The 18,674-nt window shown below is 43.5% G+C and overlaps 1 protein-coding gene across 1 annotated transcript in view; it reads right to left on the bottom strand.

Moving 5' to 3' along the window:
• ARHGEF28 (Rho guanine nucleotide exchange factor 28) overlaps positions 1–17,690 on the bottom strand; it is a 175,489-nt gene extending 157,799 nt beyond the window's left edge. Inside the window, exon 1 of the mRNA XM_063127928.1 lies at positions 17,660–17,690. Coding sequence (XP_062983998.1) covers positions 17,660–17,666 — 7 coding nt within the window. The 5' untranslated portion in view covers positions 17,667–17,690. The remainder of the gene's footprint in view (positions 1–17,659) is intronic.
• Between the last annotated feature and the right edge of the window lie 984 nt (positions 17,691–18,674).

The following is an 18,674-nucleotide window of genomic DNA, read 5'->3' as shown; positions in this document are numbered from 1 at the left end:
TTGACCATTAAGGAGCTCATCCACCAGGAGCCAGTGCTGTTATCTTGGGTCCTGCTTGGCACAGGGCCCAGCTGATTGGAGGTTTGCCTGTTGTCTTTCTCTGGGCAAATAGGAGTAGAATACAAGGGACTCAAGCACAGCCACTTAGTTCATGACTAGGAGAACTGTGCAAAATTATACAAATTTGCATGATTTGTACAGCTTATACACGGTAAGTTGCAGAACTCAGCTTCTTTTCACTAAAGGTGGGTCAGTCACACTGACACAGAAGGTTTGGTTATCTAAGTGTACCCACCACCATAAAAACAATGTAGCATCAATAAAGCACAGTTTGAGGGAAAGGAGTGAGAGAAAGTGATTAAAGGATGTCTAATCTTTTTTTGTCTTTATTTTCTTTAGGACTCAGATGTTAGTGTCTGCAGTGCTGGCCATGAAAATGTCAAACCTAGCTGATGATGATGATGACGATGATGATGATTGCTTTTCTTAAATGCCTATTTCAAAACCAGCTCAAGATGAATGCAGTCTGGACACTGCAGGCCAAGATTATCAGTATTAAACCCTAGGAAGAAAGTTGGCAATGCTAATGCCTACCCTATAAGATACATGGCCACTTCCAAATTTGCATTTCATGAAAGCACTCTTCTTTGCTTTACTTTTGTCACCAAATACCTACACGTATGCTGCTTTTTATATACCATGGAAAGTTGCTCCTTGAAAGAGGAGAGGCTTTCCCCACATGTTCTTGACAGACTACGCATTAATCCACATAGGTAAAATCAGCCTTACTGCAGACCAGGGGTTCTTGGGGTGGCTTATTTAGGGGAAATAATCCACTGACAGGGGGAGACATCCCACAGACAACTCGCTAACCCATCATAGGTTTGTTCCGGAAAAGAAATCATCATGGGCTAGCATGTTGTGTGAATCCAGTCAATGACTGGGTTCTCACAACACACTAACCCACACTCAGTGGTTGAATATGGGCTGTTGTTGAACCATGGATTATTTGTTGAACCATAAATTAGCATGTTGTCTGAACCCAGGACATTTTCCACAAGGTGGCTTGTTAACCATGCCTTGCGGCTTATTTTTGTCTAACATGCCACCTTGAGAACCCATAGTTTGTTGTTCAATTGTTCTGGATGGTTAACCGGCCACATTGCATGGTTAACAAGCCACCCTGCAGAAAATGTTTTTGGTTCAGACAACATGCTAACTCACTGTTTAACTATCACCCCACACTCACTGGATGAAAACACACTCATTATTTGCTGGAACTTGTAGGGTACTTGTAAAGTATTCTAGCTAGCAATGGCAGACACTTTCCCCATCACCTGGTACCTGATCTTTCTGCTAACTGGATTGAACCTGGGACTTTCTCCCTCCAAAGCACGTGCTCAATCCCTGATGTGTTTAGGATTGCAACTGCAAGCCATCCAGATGCATGTCTTAAGAGATGCACTAGCGATACTTGAAAATGATATGATGCTTTTCTGCTTGGCAGCCATAATACTGGTTTACCCAAACTATTTTATAATTTTTACCCTCCAAACACATCCTGGCAGTGAAATAGACATGCGATAGCCATTCTTACATTACGCCGGTATGCATTTCTCTGGCCTGCGTCTCAAGCAGCCTTAAGCCAAACCAAACACCCTGGGGAACATCTTATACGTCTTCCCCGCAAAAAAGGACAGCAGCCATTGTTTGAAAACACACTCATTATTTCCTTTAAACCAGTCTTTGTAGAGTCACACATTAATAATGGTATTTCCTGAAAGGGACGTGCAACAGGACACATAATTGATCCTCTTTGGCTTCCTGCTCTTGTATAAGATCTTGTGAAGATCATAAGAAAAATAGCAATGTTGGCCTTTGGACTGTTTGTGAGTATTTAAAGTAAGTAGGAACAGTTGACCCAAAGAAGAAGGCTTCCAGACGGAGGGCTTCAACCATGACCAATTAGAAGGCATTGTGCAACGATTCCATCTTTTCCTCTCGTTTCTTTCTGAGGTAAGAAAAATCATGGAAGCAGCAGTAGGAAAACACAGGAAAGTGATGAGGGGAAAACGAGGTCTAGTCCCTCTGTAAGATTCTGTGAGTGAGGCACGAGTAAAAGTCTCGTTTGGAAGAGCCTGAAGTGAAGCTGAGGGTTTTTCTTTCTTTCTAGAGACAAGTAATTTTGTCCTTTATTATGCCAACCTCCTTGGTGTGCTTTATCGGCTGCATATAAGGCCCTTTCTACACCTAAGGGTTACCTGAGGAAAATGGAGGGATCGTCCCTGCCTGCTCCCAGGATCCCCTGTGTGACATTTGGATGCACAGGAACAATCCCGGGATATAGGGCTGGTGTAGACATGCCGAAAGAAAGTTCTCTGCCTGCCTGAAGGTGTGTTGTGTCAACATACAGAACTCAAATTGTTTTAATGTGGGGGAAAGGATTTCATTAACAAACAAAGAGAAATCAGATTACGTTATGTAATAATGCTTGGCAAAACGACCGCTGGACACACAGATTAACTTTATTTATCCTTCCCTCTTCCCCCTCAGAAACATTTTATGCTGCTATTGTTTGGGAACTGTGTGTGTTAACAGCCACCAGCTGGAAGCTGCTTTGTAAACCCAAAGGGAGAAAAAACAAATATGTAGCACTACACCACAGTGATGCCACAATAACATCAGAAGGGAAATACATGTAGTCAGTCTATTCTGAGGCATTTTTAAGATGTCCTGAACATTGGGATAAGTAAGTACGATGACCGCTAGTAGCAGTAGTATATAAAGTCAAACGACAGCATTCAAGTCAACATTAGCAATAACACAAATGAAGTAGCTCTTTGGTCCTGGCCTTTGCCGAAGGACACTTTGGGCAGTATCCAAGTCAACACGAGCACTAACGTGAATTAGATTGCACCAGAATACGCTGACTCTAGCGCAACACCAATAGTGATAGCTGACGTAACGGGTATTCTGAGGAAACCCGTCGCACCAGCCAGCATTGTACAAGGGTCAGCTTATGATAGTGCAACGGAATTTATGTTAGTGCTAATATAAGTTAGAGTTGGATACTGCCCAAAGTGTCTTTTGACAAAGGCCAGGACCAAAGAGCTACTTAAGTGGGGTATCTGACTTTATTTTCTTTCTTTTTTCATCATGAAATTTTATTTTATTTGGAAATAAGTTTAGCAAAATAAAAACAACAAAAAGAAGAACCTACGTACATAACAATAAATCAAAATCACTAAAGACACAAAAGAATTCACTAATTATAAATCTTAATCTATAACTGATATGCTTCTGGAACAAGTTGGAACTCAATACCTAATGAAAGTAAAAAATACAAGTTCTACACCATATAAAAAAAGTGTGTGCAAGTGTATGTCATTTTGTGAGTTTGTGTGTATTAATCTGGGGGGCGGGGGGAATTGGCATCTGTACTTTGTTGGAACTTTATCAAAAGTTTGAAGTGCCTCAGCTTCAGAAATGAATGGAAGCCATGTTTTATTTTCCTTGAGCAGCAAACTCCCATATCACAATCGTTTAGTTCTCTCTGATTCAAGAGTAGTTTCCCAGGAGATGTGGCCAGGGAAAGGGGAGGTTTGAGATACACAAAGCAATGTTTTGCAGTCATGGTACATTGTATGCTAGATTAATATTCAGGACAGGGTGGCCATATGTCCTGCTCCACAGAGGACAGTCCTCTGTTTGAAGGGCTGCGCTACCTAAGTCTGAGGCCACAGCTAGACCTAAGGTTTATCCTGGGATCATCCAGGGTTCACCCCTGCCTGAGCACTGGATCCCCTGTGTGTCACCTAGATGAACAAGTTTGACCCCTGGACGATCCAGGGATAAACCTTAGGTCTAGCTATGGCCTGAGTTAAACATAAAGAGCCATAATAAGAAGGGAGAGCAACAAGGGCCTTGAAATTGCCCATCCACAGTTTGAAGCACCTGGGCAGCGGACTGAGCAGCCACACAGGTTAGCTAGTCAGTCTTCCACACTAGGGAGAGATGTATTGTTGTAGATCACAAGCTGAATATGAGCCAACAGTGCGATGTGGCTGCAAGAAAGGCAAATGCTACTATGGGCTGCATTAATAGAAGTACAGCTTCCAAATCGCATGAGGTACTGGTTCCTCTCTATTCAGCCCTGGTTAGGCCTCATCTAGAGTATTGCATCCAGTTCTGAGCACCACACTTCAAGAAGGACGTAGACAAGCTGGAGCGTGTTCAGAGGAGGGCAACTAGGATGATCAGGGGTCTGGAAACAAAGCCTTATGAGGAGATACTGAAAGAACTGGGCATGTTTAGCCTGGAGAAGAGAAGATTGAGGGGAGACATGATAGCACTCTTCAAATACTTATAGAATCATAGAATAGCAGAGTTGGAAGGGGCCTACAAGGCCATCGAGTCCAACCCCCTGCTCAATGCAGGAATCCACCCTAAAGCATCCAGCTTTAGGCTGTCCAGCTATCCTCTTGATGGCTGTCCAGCTGCCTCTTGAATGCCTCTAGTGTGAAAAGCCCACAACCTCCCTAGGTAACTGATTCCATTGTTAGTGTGTGACAACTTAGAAGGTTGTCACACAGAGGAGGGCCAGGATCTCTTCTTGATCATTCCAGAGTACAGGACACGGAATAACGGGCTCAAGTTACAGGAAACCAGATTCTGGCTGGACATCAGGAAAAACTTCCTGAGTGTTAGAGCAGTATGACAATGGAACCAGTTACCTAGGGAGGTTGTAGGCTCTCCCACACTCACACTAGAGGCATTCAAGAGGCAGCTGGACAACCATCTGTCAGAGATGCTTTAGGGTGGATTCTTGCACTGAGCAGGGGGTTGGACTCGATGGCCTTTTAGGCCCCTTCCAACTCTACTATTCTATGATTCTATGATTGTATTTCTATTTTGAGTAATTCTTTCTAAATTTACACCTGTACATATTAATTATCACATGCAAAATATATGCAAATTGATGTCCTCTTTTTTAGCAATGCATTTCTTTTTGGGTGATGAGTAGAGCATTAAGTGTGAAAACTCCCACTTTCAGACAGGCAGAGATATTGTTGTTGACGCTCTAATTCAGGGATAGCCTTTCAGAATCAGGAGGGGGCAGCAAAGAGATTTCAGCTGGGGACAAAAGATCTGCCCTTGGATACAACCAAGATTAAATTCTAGAAGGGCAATGTGGGACCTTATTTATTTATGCCTAATTATAATAAGTATAGCACTGTTGCCAGCATGGGTCAGGCACCTTTTCAAGCAAAGGGATTTGTGCCTTTGGCATGCTTACCTAGTACAGAGGCCTCCTTACTTGTTTATGTTTAAAAATAGCCACGGTATGTAGAATCAATGAATTGGTCAAAATTATAGCTGCAGGTTATAGCTAAGAGTTAATCACATGTGGCTTAAAATACAGGAAGAGGAAATACTGCCGCTCATCCCTCCCAAATTGGCACTCCTATCAATATTTGCAATTGAAGAACATTTCCAAGTTGTTTTGAACGGCTTGTGCGGAATGAAATCAGAGGGAAAATCTTGGAATAAATCAGAGGAAAAAGCAGTGAGTTGGAAGCAGCAACACATACAAATACCTAAATTTTCTTCATTCTTGATGATAAGTTTTAAAAAGAGCATAGTTGGGCTATAAATATTCTGCAATACCAGTCAAATGCAGCATTCTCTAGCAGGGGGTGGACAATTTCCAGGGGTCGGGCCTGCACTGCACCTCCCAGAACGTGCCAGGAGGTGTATCCTTGCCCTCTCGCCCAGTTGCCCATTGCCCCATTGAAATTCCCATCACAGGGGGAAGGGGGGACACCAGCAATTTTGCCTAAGAAAACAAGGCTTGTGGGTAGTGCATTTCTGTTTCCAAATAATGTGTATGCTCCCCATCCATGCACCTGCCTTGCTTTCAAGAAAAATGGCCACTTTTTGCCACCGCTATAGTGAATTCAGCAATGGTGGGAGGCAGTAGGGGCATAAAACAGGCCATGGGCCCCAGACGTGGGCCACAGGCCAGCAGGTAGTAGAATATATCAAATTTAGGATCCTGATAATGGCATGTTTCTTTCTTTCCTTTTTAAAAGTACATTTTAGTCCTTTTGGCTGAAAACACATAGACAATCCAAGATCAGGTCACATAAGGTTAGGATGGCCACATCTAGCTTCTCCCCAGGTGTCCACAAATTATGTCTGGACAGTAGTCATTTGTTTTCTACTAGTCCACAATCATATAGTAAAAGTGCCTCTGAACCCATACAGTTTCCCTTTCCCGTCCCGCCAAGCAAGTGGCAGCCTGCCCCTCCCACAGAATTAAGGAGAAGGGCTTAATAGCACAGCTGGCATTGCACCTCATAAACCTGAGTCCCCTGCAGCTCTCTTCCTGAAAATTAAACATTGTCTCAGCTTCCCTAGCAAGTTCCAGCACAGCAAGCACCTATTTAAAACTAAGGAGTCAGTCTTTCCCTCCCTCCCAAAGAAATCCATTCCAGGTGTTTCTTTCTTCCCTGCTGCAGCTCCCATTTCCCTTCACCCACCCAGTCAGTAAATCAATTTACACAACATACTTCCTGATGTTCTTTAAAACCCTGGAATGAAGTGGCAGGAACTTGTTGACTGGGAGGTATTTGGAAGGGACATATGCTCAGGGTGGAGACTTGGTCTGTCATGGTTAGCTGCTATATAGTAAAGGATAGTGCTGGGGGAGAAAATCAACAGAGGCTGCGGGCAAGAAGCAGCTTTGCACATGGAGGTGGAGAGAAACAAAAACACAGTAAGGAGCAGCACCAGAGAGAGACTGAAAATAGTGGGGGTCACCCCCACTTTCCCCAGCCTACCAATTTCAAAAGTATCAGTCAACGTTAGACATATAAGATTGCTTCAGGAGTTTGGATCCAAAGTTGTTATTTATAGATAAGAGGATTTTTTTTTCCTCCCCCAGAGGGTAAATCAGCATGAGCTTCATAATCCAGGGTGTAGCATTTCTTAAATTAACAGGCTGCCATTAATAATAAAGATCCCTTAATCTGAACTTGACAGTCACATTAGCAATATGTAAAGTGGAAAGGGTTCTAGAGCATTCTCCCATGGCTGCATTAGCACTTTTTAAAAAAAGAGCAGAAACGTTTTTGTTGATGAAGAAAATAGAGAGAGTCAAAAGAAGCAGCTCAATAGATATACCTTCCTTTAAAAAAAAGAAAAGAAAAGACAACTATTAAAATAAAAACAAAATATGAACAGTGCTTTCTAAAGTACCATTTTCAGATCCACAATTCACCACAGTTTTGAAAACAAATGAAAGAGACAAGTTTTGAAAGTTAAAATGCAGTTCCTGAGAACTTCATTGAATGCTGTTTAAAGGACAAAGGACTTTAAAAAAGTAGATGAGGTCCACATTACCATGATCTACGATCAGATTCCTAACATCTTTTTTAAAGCTTATCAGCAGCTACAGAGGTGGGGAGGAATTGGCTTGGGGCATAATAAGAACATAAGATGAGTCATACTGGATCAGGCAGAAGACATATAGTACCTCAGTCTTCCCTAACCTGGTACCATGCTGGCTAGAGCTGCTGGGAGTTGGTCCAAAACATCTGCAGATCACGAGGTTCGGGAAGGCTGTCCTATCTAGACCAGCATTATGTTCCACCAGTGGGCAACCAGATGCTCCAATGGGAAGCTCACAAGCAGGACATAGGCACAATCACAGCCGTCCACACATGTTCCACACCAACTGGTATTCAGAGGCATGCTGCCATCATGACTAGAGGCACTTGGAGGAGGAGGCTTGATAATCCATTCCTCTCCATCTTCTCCCCATTCAAATTGCCCCACCTCTCACAGGAGGCACAGGTATTTCAAATCTGGAAACAGTGCAAGGGAAAGGGTTAAGAATACAAGACGAGACAAGCTGAATCAGACCAAGGGTCCATCTAATCCAGCATTCTGTTCACACACTAGCCTACCAGCTGCCCATGGGAAACCCACAAGCAGCAACTGGCGTACACAGGCATACTGCTTCTGATACTGAAGGAAGCATGTAGCCATCAGGACTAGACTTCTACAGATAGGCTTCTCCTCCATGAATTTGCCCACCACCCCCTTTTAAAGCCATCCAAATTGGTGACCATCACTATATCTCGTGGGAGCGAATTCCATAGTGTAACTATGCACTGTGTGAAGAAGAATTTCCTTTTATCTGTCCTAAAGCTTCGTGGGATGACCCTGAGTTCTAGTATAATGAGAGAGGGAGAAAAATGTCTCCCTATCCACACCAGGCATAATTTTGTACATCTCTATCCTACTCCCCCTACTTGGCTTTTCTTTAAGAGAAACAATCCCAGCTATTGTAACCTTTCCTCGCAGGGGAGTTGCTCCAGTTCAACCCAGTTCAACACTTCAACCCAGTTCACACATAACAGAATCAAATAGTGGGTTATTTAACCGACAACAAGTCGTGAGATTAATTTTGGGTTATTTAACCCACGGACAACTGAAAACGGGTTCGCACATCATGCAGCAGCAGCCTATGACCAGGCCAAGTGGAGGTTCTGTATGCAAAGTCACGGCTTAGCTTGGGAACTGGCTCTCTGCTACCTGAAGTTCAGAAAGTGGGCATGAGCCCAGACCACCCTTCTGCTTTGTAGCTTTTTAAAAAGATATTGGGACATCTGAACTTGGATTTTCCATGTCAAGATGTAGTTTGGCCTTTAGAAGTTACTCAAAAAAGGCTAGAACTGTAGATGCACCAAAGTTTTTGCACTGATTTGCTTTCAGCATTCTAAAGAAACCATTATGATATCACCATAACTCTAAGGATTTCAAGGGCTCTCTATGCCGGCATAAATGACCTGAGGACACAGCCTATACGGTAGATATTTGGTTAACCTGGTTTTGTTGTTGTTGTTTGTTTTGGCTTCAGTAAGGAAGTGTCTACCCTATGAGAGTTTTCATACATGAGGTTTAAATTGCCTTTGAACCTCTCATGTGTTATTTACACAAACATGTGATTATTGTTAATGCAGAAGAGAGGTAGTTTGTATTGCAAATGAGAATCCTTGCCAATATAGGGTGTTTGTTTTCTTTTTTACACATGCATTATAAAATTAAGTCAGAATCACTTTAATCTTGATTATATTTTAAAAAAAACACCACTCAAATTATACACAGGCATTTCTAAAGGTGTTCTTGAGCATAAAAAAAATTAAGGGGTTTGCCTTCACTATCCGTACATCAGGATATAATGGCACAATCCTATGCATGTTTAGACAGAAAAACGTCCTACAATTCCCATCATTTCCTGCCCAGAAATGACACCAGCTTTGTTGGCTTTTCACTGCCAGGTTAAAACCTGCTCATTCTTACAAGCTTCTGACAGCTGCTGATAGTTTAAAATTAGATTTTCTGTTTGGAATTTTGTTTTATTAGGTTGCTATCGACACAATTGTTGCAAACCATTATGGCCACCTTTTGGAGAAAAGCAGAAGAGGCAGGATATGAAGAATTTTAAATACGTAAATGCACAAAAATTAGGAAATTGTGATACCTTAGTGATGGGTTAAAAAATAATTTTAATTGATAAAGCTATTCTAACATTTATATTGCACAGTAATAATTAGTTCTGTTTGTGGGAGAAGGTTCAAGGGCACAGAACTTGTGCACTCTTTCAGTTAATGGATGCATCCCACATATATTAGGGTGACCATATGAAAAGGAGGACAGGGCTCCTGTATCTTTAACAGCTGTATTGAAAAGGGAATTTAATCAGGTGTCATTTGTATATATGGAGAACCTGGTGAAATTTCCTCTTCATCACACTAGTTAAAGCTGCAGGTGCCTTGCACTCTTTTAAATCTGGTCACTCTAGTATAGCTCCTGCAGCTTTAACTGTTGTGATGAAGAGGGAATTTCACCAGGTTCTCCATATATACAAATGACACCTGCTGAAATTCCCATTTCTATGCAACTGTTAAAGATACAGGAGCACTGTCCTCCTTTTCATATGGTCACCCTAACATATATCGATAAGCCAAAAGATCTGGCTTAATAAACCATGATGCAAAAGTGAAGCATGCTGATGCACACAGTCTATTCACAACTCCCTCGCATAACATCTGAACCCAGGATTATGGTTAACTGCTCCCAAAGAAGCTGGAATTGTAAGCCTCTTTAAACCTGGGTTTGTTCTTGGCTTATGAATCCTGGATTGTTTAGGCATAATAAACTATCATCCCAGGTTTGGACCTCACATGAAACTATCCCTTCCCTGTTTGTTTACTTGCTCATGGGAAGGGAGAAGCAAAGTAAGCACAAACCTGCACACAGCTTATTTACATTGTTGTTTATTCTGTCAGAATGTTTGGCTTATCATTACAAGGGAATACGCTTAAATAAAATGATCGGGACCTGTGATACTAATACAAGTAATAAAACATTTTGTGGATTTTCCATTTAGCAGTGCAGGGCTGCTGACTTTTTTTTTAACCAGCACTTATACCTTTGCCTTTAACAACACCTCACTGAAAAGCTCATGTTGATTTTACCAGTCAAGGACCTGTTAAAGGCACAGGAGGAAACGGTGGTATTTATTGTAGTGTGATATCTTTACCTCAGTATTTTAGTAGTGTGATATCTTTGTTTGAATATTTTACTTTGGCTTTTCAGGAAACTGTACATAAAAAAATGCATTGCTTTAGTGCAGTGAAGACTATTCACACATCAAGGGCACATGTTGACTAAGTTCCAAACCTAGAAAAAACAATTACACAACTGTAAAGCCTTGCTAAAGACTGTTCTTGGCTTCTTAAAGTACAGGTGCTCATTTACATTGATCTTTTCCACATTATGTACAACATAAAACAATCACTCCTTCTGATAAAACTGTCAAGCAGATCATTTAACCCAATCAGACAGAAGGAATCCGAGTCATATGGATTGTTTTGCTACATTTTCCACCAATGGAGGCTCCAACATCACCTTGGATAGCTCCTTTAGAGTTCTGATTGATTCTGACTAAAACTGAAGTGGATTCCGCACCCCACTGACATCAGAGCCACCAGCCTCCACTGTTTTCCACAGATGTACCTCTCTAACCTGCTCACACTTGCATTCTGCTTGACACCTTCTGTTATCTAGCTGATGAGAGGCAAGCCGCTAAAAAATATTTGGTGCTGATGAGAACAGTAGTCTTCAACATTTTCCGACCCAGGCCCCACCTATATGCTCAGCCTGGGACCCATTTTTAATTCCCAAACACACACACACACACACACACACACACTGTATGTCCATCTTTCTCCTCCTCTAAAAACTCTTTCCCTCTCCTCTCCAAAATTAAAAACTTTAAAACAGTGGCAGTGTCTCCAGGACAACCTACTTTAGGCTGTACATCATAAACCAATACCTGAGAACCAGCCGACCCAGATAAGGTTGAACAATTGGAGGCCCCGGGGCCAAATCTAGGCCTTAGATCAGGGTGGCCATTTATGAATTGCCAAAAAAGAGGAAATGCATCAACAAAAAAGAGGACAAAAGAAGTCAGTGATTTGCATAACATTTGCATCTGCTAATTTATAGTTATAGATGCAAATGTAGAACTAATTATTATAATTTAAATAGAAATAAATACAATATGTCTTACCCTAGTGGGGAAGATTGTGACTAGGGCAGGATCTACACTACTGCTTTAAAGAGCTTTATAACAGTTTTGACAACTGTTGGGTCCCAGGACACACTCCATATACTGTTTTCAAAACTGTTATAAAGTGCATGTTTTTGTCTTTCTCAGTAGTATCATTATTTGTCGATTGACGAGAGGGGAGGAAGCCGGTACAAATTACCAGGGCCTGGTGGTCCGGAAGGGAGCTATGTTGCATATGTTTTTGTCTTTCTCAGTAGTATCATTATTTGTCGATTGTTTTTGGCATCCATTGTCAAATTGGTGAATTTCAAAGAAAATAATAACGATATATAATTTTTTGTCAGTTATCAGCCAATATACCGAGCAGGGCATATTTGTTTGTTGTTTTTTGCACATCAATACAAATCCCATGCAAAAAATTTAGTCAGTCCACCCTTGCTGGGAGACCCCCAAAAAAATTTCACCAGGGCCCAAACCCACTCTCAGCGGCACCCTCCCTCCAGGACTAGATTCCAATATGGTCACCAACAGCTCCAACCCAATCTTGATACAGTCCACTTTGTGGGTTGTGGGCAGTGACTGTGGGCTTCCTACTAAAGCGGTTGGTTGGGACAGAAATACTTAAACACTGTATACACCAGATGCTGGGGAACATGGGTGGGAGGGTGCAGTTGCACTATGTCCTGCTTATGGGAACTGGTCGACAGCTGGTTGGCCATTGTGTGAACAGAGTGCTGGACTAGATGGACCCTTGGTCTGATCCAGCATGGCAGTTCTTATGTCCTTAACACTCCTCCTCATTCTATATATTCTATGGAACATGTACATTCCATTCTCTTCCTGGCCATGTTTTTATAAGCATTACAACTCGACTGGATTATTGTAATGCACTCTATGACCCAGTTCACACATAATGGCACAACGTGGGTTAATTAATCATGGGTTAATCAAGCGGTTGCCTGTTGCTCTTCAGTTGCATTTCTTCTTAACCTCCCCCCGCCCCCGCTTTTTTTAACGCTGCTTTTAGTCTGGGTTTATTTTTAAGAATTTATTTAATTAGTTCTATGATTTAAAATATTCTAATTGAGAATGGTATTTTGTTTAGTTTAAAATGGTTAACTGTTACATTCTGTATTCTCTGTTTTTAAATATTTTATCTGGAGACATTTCATATTTTAGACTTGCATGCTGCAAACCACTTCAAGATGTCTTTTTAGATGAAGTCAAGCAGTTTTCAGATTGATTGAATATATAAAGAAATATGGGATTGAATTATATTTTTACACTTTTTTAGTCAGTTTGAGCACCTCCTTTGGAGGAATATACATTTTTGTATAAATGCGTACATAAACACAAGGTGCTAGAGTAAGAACTGGAACAACACGATGTTTACATGCAGATTCGGGGCTAATTCACACAGCCCCTCCGCCTCTAGCCATAGGCTAGGTGCTTGTCTTTTCAGCCCACACTACACTGTGCATGTGTCATCAACCCTTCCTTGCCACCAGTTCAAAACACTCAACCTGCACAACCACTGACCAGCTAAATGCACAGTGTGCAGGTGATCCTTACCTTTTTTCCTTTTCCTTTTCTTTTACTCTCAGTGTAAGCATGTGGAAAGCCTGATCCACCATGAATGGATTGGGGAGATTTAAATTTTCCCAATCACCCACTTCCTCCACCCCTCACCAAACTTCACCTTCCTACTCAGGGGCTAAAAGGAGAGAGAGAAAACTTCACTGGCACAAATGGAGGGGTTTTGTTTTGTGCATTACATAGGATGCTGACAATTGTGTTTTCAGATCCTTTCCTAATCATTCCCAATACCAAGTAGGCTTTTTTCACTGCTCCTGCACAATGAATTGAGGTTTATCAGTGAACTCTTTGACAAAACCCCCAAATCCTTTTCCACGGTAGTCACAGCCATTTTTTTCTACCTATAATATATCATCAATATCCATTTTCACTAGAAACCTTTGCATTCTCGTTATTTCCCCCTCTTTCCAGCCTCTCTAGCAATGCTAGGCTCCACGTTTCCTTTCTCTGCTCTATCTTTTTCCACACTTCTTCCAGGTTTAAGAGCTTTATCACACCAGCGTTATACTGTGCAATCACTGCAAAGGACTCAGAAGGTTTCCACCTTATAATCTGCTTTGATTGTGAAGTACTCCCATGCATCCTGCCTTAATTGTGCAATAAAACAAAAAGATTCGCCGTATTTAGCCCCTACTTTTTGAGCATATCTTCCAAGCCGCTGCTGGGATGCAGGAGCAAGATTTTAAAGAAATGCTTACATCTGCGTAAACTTTAAAGATAAAGACACCAAAATTGGCACAGTAACAGATATTAGGGAGAGCTTTAAGCATACCAAATTTGATTTGAATTGGGTCATTCGTTGTTTTAATGATTTTTTACATTTCCCCCCTTATACTCACTTCCTGGTATGCAAAGGATCGTTGTCGCCCGGTAGCAAAAACAACAACAACCACGAAAGCTTAGCACTACGGGGATAATCTGAGGGAAGCAGGTAGGTGGGATGAAGCTTTTAAAGTGTTCCTCGGAGTCAGTTTGCCAAGTCGGTCTGCCCTTATGCACATTGCTTCTCATTCCTTTTCAAATCCCACTGCCACCATCCGTCTTATGACAGCAACAATAGAAACAAACATTAAAGCATCTTAAGTTATTCCAGTTTCTCTCTCCCAGGACACAAGGGCTTTGAGGGGACACGTTTTTGCATACTGAACATTTGAAATATTACCAATAAATCAGTGTGCAAAGTGCAGTTTTATCAAAGAAACAAGCAGGCAACGCATTTAAAACTTGTGAACATGCCAGCAAACACAGAAAGAACACTCCAGGTGCACTGTCTCCCCCCACCATTTTTCATGGGCTTTTGAGAACTCACTAAAGTGGACAGTTTATTCATTTTTTAAAAGTCCCTTTAGCTATGCCCCCACCCGCACATTGCCATGTACACCGGCAATAAGTCTCATTTACAGTTTTGCACGCTGTGACATAATCTTAACCTCAAACTAGTAAGGCTCAGTGAATATGTGCCAAAAGAATTTGCACAGGATTTAATTAATAGACCTGCAAGTCTACAGGTATTATGAAATAGTTTTCATGTGGCGGACTCTTTTTTTTTAAAAAAAAAAAGTGTGCATCTTTATTCTGTTAGTTGTTTTGTGTCTTCTGCCTGCTACCTCTTATAGTCAGTTTTCTTCATGGGAACAGATAACCAAACACAGAATACATTTCATTAGTTATAAGTAGCACATCCCATGTCTTTACATTCTCTCAGGCTTTTAATGATATACAAGGTCTTTTCAGGGCTACTTTTATCTGCTGTTTTTGCAGCTTTATCTTGTTTGGTCACAACTGTATTTACTGTACTGCTGTCTGTTCTTGTTATTTTGCTATTGCAATCCCCTTGAGGTGAAATGATGGCAGAAGACACGTTTATTAAAAAGTAAATCAAATTAGAGTATTTCCCTTCTCAAAATCTAGCCAGGAATGATAGCTACAAAAGGTCTGGGCTCAGGACCTTCTTCTTACACCTATTATAAAGGGGTTTATACACAGAATTTACCCTTCATAACTCAGGCAATCAACACAAGTTTTGCCCTCCCACCTCCATAGGCGATGCATCTCAGGAAGGGGCCCTCTGAATTAACAAGTGCAAGAGGCGGACTTTAAATCACTGTGTCCCCTCCCCAAACTTTGATACTTGATCCAGAACTTACCCCCCACCCACAGATTAAATATGGAAGAACAGTTCATACCCCCACAAACACAAAAAGCTTACTTTTAGCACATGGAAAGGTAAGAATCACTCGGCCCTCAGAAAGGTCTGCATTTCTGTACAAGGGACATTTTCCAGGGAAGCTTCTTGATTCGCAATAAAGCAGATTTACCCGACTTGATCATCTTGGACTGCAGCTGTCACCATCCCCAGCCATGCAAGCTGGGAATGATGGGAATTGCAGCCCAACACATCTGGAGGCCACCAGGTTGAGGAAGGCCGGAATAAAGCAAGGGCAGTGTCTGAGGGAAGGTAATTGTGTGAGCCGGTGTGGTGTAGTGCCTAAAGTGTTGGACTGGGAGTCGGGAGATCCGGGTTCTAGTCCCCACTCGGCCATGGAAACCCACTGGGTGACTTTGGGCCAGTCACAGACTCTCAGCCCAACCCACCTCACAGGGTTGTTGTTGTGAGGATAAAATGTAGAGAAGGAGGATTATGTATGCCGCCTTGGGTTCCCTGGAGGAAAAAAGGTGGGATATAAATGCAATAAAAAATAAATAATTGTGCCACACTTCTATATTGAACGATTCAATCACACACACACACACAGAGAGAGAGAGAGAGAGAGAGAAAGCAGAAACAAAACCGAATGAGTCACCTCAGAGCAGTGACTCATGCAGGGAGGCAATAGGCCACCTCCTCTGCGGGCGGGTACTTCTGCTACATCTTTGCATGGGGAGTGATTGGATCATTCAATTGCACCCAGTACAGGGAAGGCCCAGTCACCCTTCCTGCTTGGAAGGAGGCGAGGCAAAGGCAGTGACTCAAATGCGCAGAGATGAAACAAGCAGCCTCCTCCTTCAGCTTAGAGAAGTCTTTCATTATTTAATTTCTGTCTCACGGAAAGTTCTTCTGCTTGAAGAACGGCAGGCTTACATCAAAGTCACACTTGAGGACAGGGTGAAAATGCTAGAGTTTGGCAGGTGTTGTTTTCATGCCAGTGTGTCGAGGGAACTAGAAGAGGCAATCGTTCTAGGAAATCACTACACCAAAGAAATTCATGTATTACTTTTTTTTAAAAAGCATTTAGTTTTCCCAGCAGCCTAGAATGACAGATACATGACAGATGAGAACTCCACCCTACGTAGGAAGACCTAACAGTAAATGCCCTGGGGAGATGGAGGTAAAAGTTATGGGACTCACAGCCCCGATCCTCCAACCAATGTGACACTATAGCCAACCCCCTTTTGGGCCAATTTCAAGATCTGTTTGTATTTCAACTTGTCACACTGTTCAATCTGAAAAGGTTTTTTTTTTTTTAATGCATTAATTTTCAGACACCAAACAGCTGTGCCTTGTGCAGATACCACAGGTGAGACATGCATGAAATCCACCATGAAATCAAGTTTAGCGTGCTTTATGGCACCAGCGCAGACAAGCCCTAAGTTAAAAGAGCTATATTACGGTACAAGAGCAAACCAGGCAGCTATTGCTATACTGGGTCTGGAAAGTCACAGCTGCAAAGATGCACACAAGCCTTGGAGTCACACAGAACTCTGTATCGGGCAGGACGGAAAAGCAAATGTTTGCAGACACAGAAATCCAAATACTACCACTACTACACACACTACTCTGCTAGACTAGGCACCTGACTTTCTCCTGGATTTACAGTGTTATGTTTTGTTTTAAAAAGGTGAGTGTGTGTTTCTTCTAGTGGAGGGGATTCATCAATGCAAACTTATCCCAGACTCCAAACTTTTCATTAGACGTAATGGAAACGTAGCTTATCGCGTTGACATTATACACACACGGCAAACTTAGGTGCAGATCGAAAATGCCCCCCCCCCCTCCCATCACACCTCTCCCCGAATGCACTTTCAGCGGCTCAATTTTACACAAAGGAGCATCTTTTCCCCGGCGCCCCACATTCTACAGCGCACCATCTGGAAGGGCTCGCCGCCACCGTCTGCGTCTGGCCGGAAGCTATTGGGCAGATACGAGCCGCACCACAGGCAGATATTCCACCGGCGAACCTTTCCCCACTCACTGCCTCGACACAGCAAGGAGACTGCACCGGTTGGATTTCTGCACGGTGACGGAAAGCCAAACAACCTTGGCCGGGAGTTAAAGAGGGCGAGCCGCCTTCTGCGGGAAACTTTTTAAAGCGAATCCAGTCATCCCCCACAGACCCCCACCCCACCCCAAAAAACGCGCCTCCCCGACTCCGCCCCCGCCCCCCAAAGCCCCGCAGGACTCCCCATTCGCGGCATTACCTGTCATTGCGCCGCGTGGGAGAGTTTTCGCGGCGGCACCGAGGCGGCGGCGCTGCGAGGCAAGAGCGCGCCCTCGGGGGGTTCGGCTCGCCCGGCACGGTGGCGGCGGCGGCGGCGGCGGCTGTTCCCACCACGGCCGCGGCTGCTGGGTTCCCGAGGGGAGGAGCCGGCCACGGCCCGCCCCTCCCAGCCAGCCAGCCAGCCTTGTCGCTCCTGAGCGCTGGCGGGGCCGCCTCGAGCGGCGAGGGAGTGGCCGGGCCGGCTGCGCTCGCTCGCCAGAGTCGCTCCACTCGCTCGGCTGGCGTGCGAAAGGCTCGCTCGCGAAGGCAGCGCTGGCAGCGGCGGGCGGGCGGGAGGCGCGGCGGGCCCGGCAGCCGAGCAGCGGCCTCTAGCGGACCCCCGTCGGACTGTCGTTGACCTGCTCGTCCGAAAGGGCAGGAATTGTACGGCAGGGGAGGGGCGCTGCAAGCCGGCGGGGGCATCTCGGGAGCGGCTTGCATCCAGGAGGGCCGTTCACTGAACGAAGTGGCTGGGCAGGAGCGGCCCGTAGCCACTGCCTCGGAGAGGGATCGTGGGTTTCGGGTGGACAGTTTAAAAAAAGGGAATGAAACAAAACTGACCTATGGTGCATTTCTACAAATCTATGGCGTGACCCCACTTAGACTACTGCCGAGAGTTCTGATCACTGCCCTTCGACAAGGATACGGCAGAGCTGGAAAAGTTGCAGAAAACGGCAACCAAAACGATCAACTCCTCTAGGAGGAAAGGTTACAATATTTTAGGAGATTTAGCTTGGGTGGGGGGGAGGCAAGTAAAGGCCCATGCGTAGTGTGGAGGAGGAGGAGGACAGGGAGATGTGTTTTCCCCTCTCCCACAATGAAAGGAAGAACTTCTTCACCATGGAATTTACTGCCACAAACTGTAATGATGGTCGCCAAGACGGAGGGTTTTTTAAGGGAATCAGACAAATTCATGGAGGATAAGGCTATCAATGGCTCCTAGTCGTTGATGGCTA

The sequence above is a fragment of the Elgaria multicarinata genome, chromosome 6, assembly GCF_023053635.1.
Source record: "Elgaria multicarinata webbii isolate HBS135686 ecotype San Diego chromosome 6, rElgMul1.1.pri, whole genome shotgun sequence".
Classification (NCBI taxonomy): Eukaryota; Metazoa; Chordata; class Lepidosauria; order Squamata; family Anguidae; genus Elgaria; species Elgaria multicarinata.
This window is presented reverse-complemented; position numbering and strand designations above follow the sequence as displayed.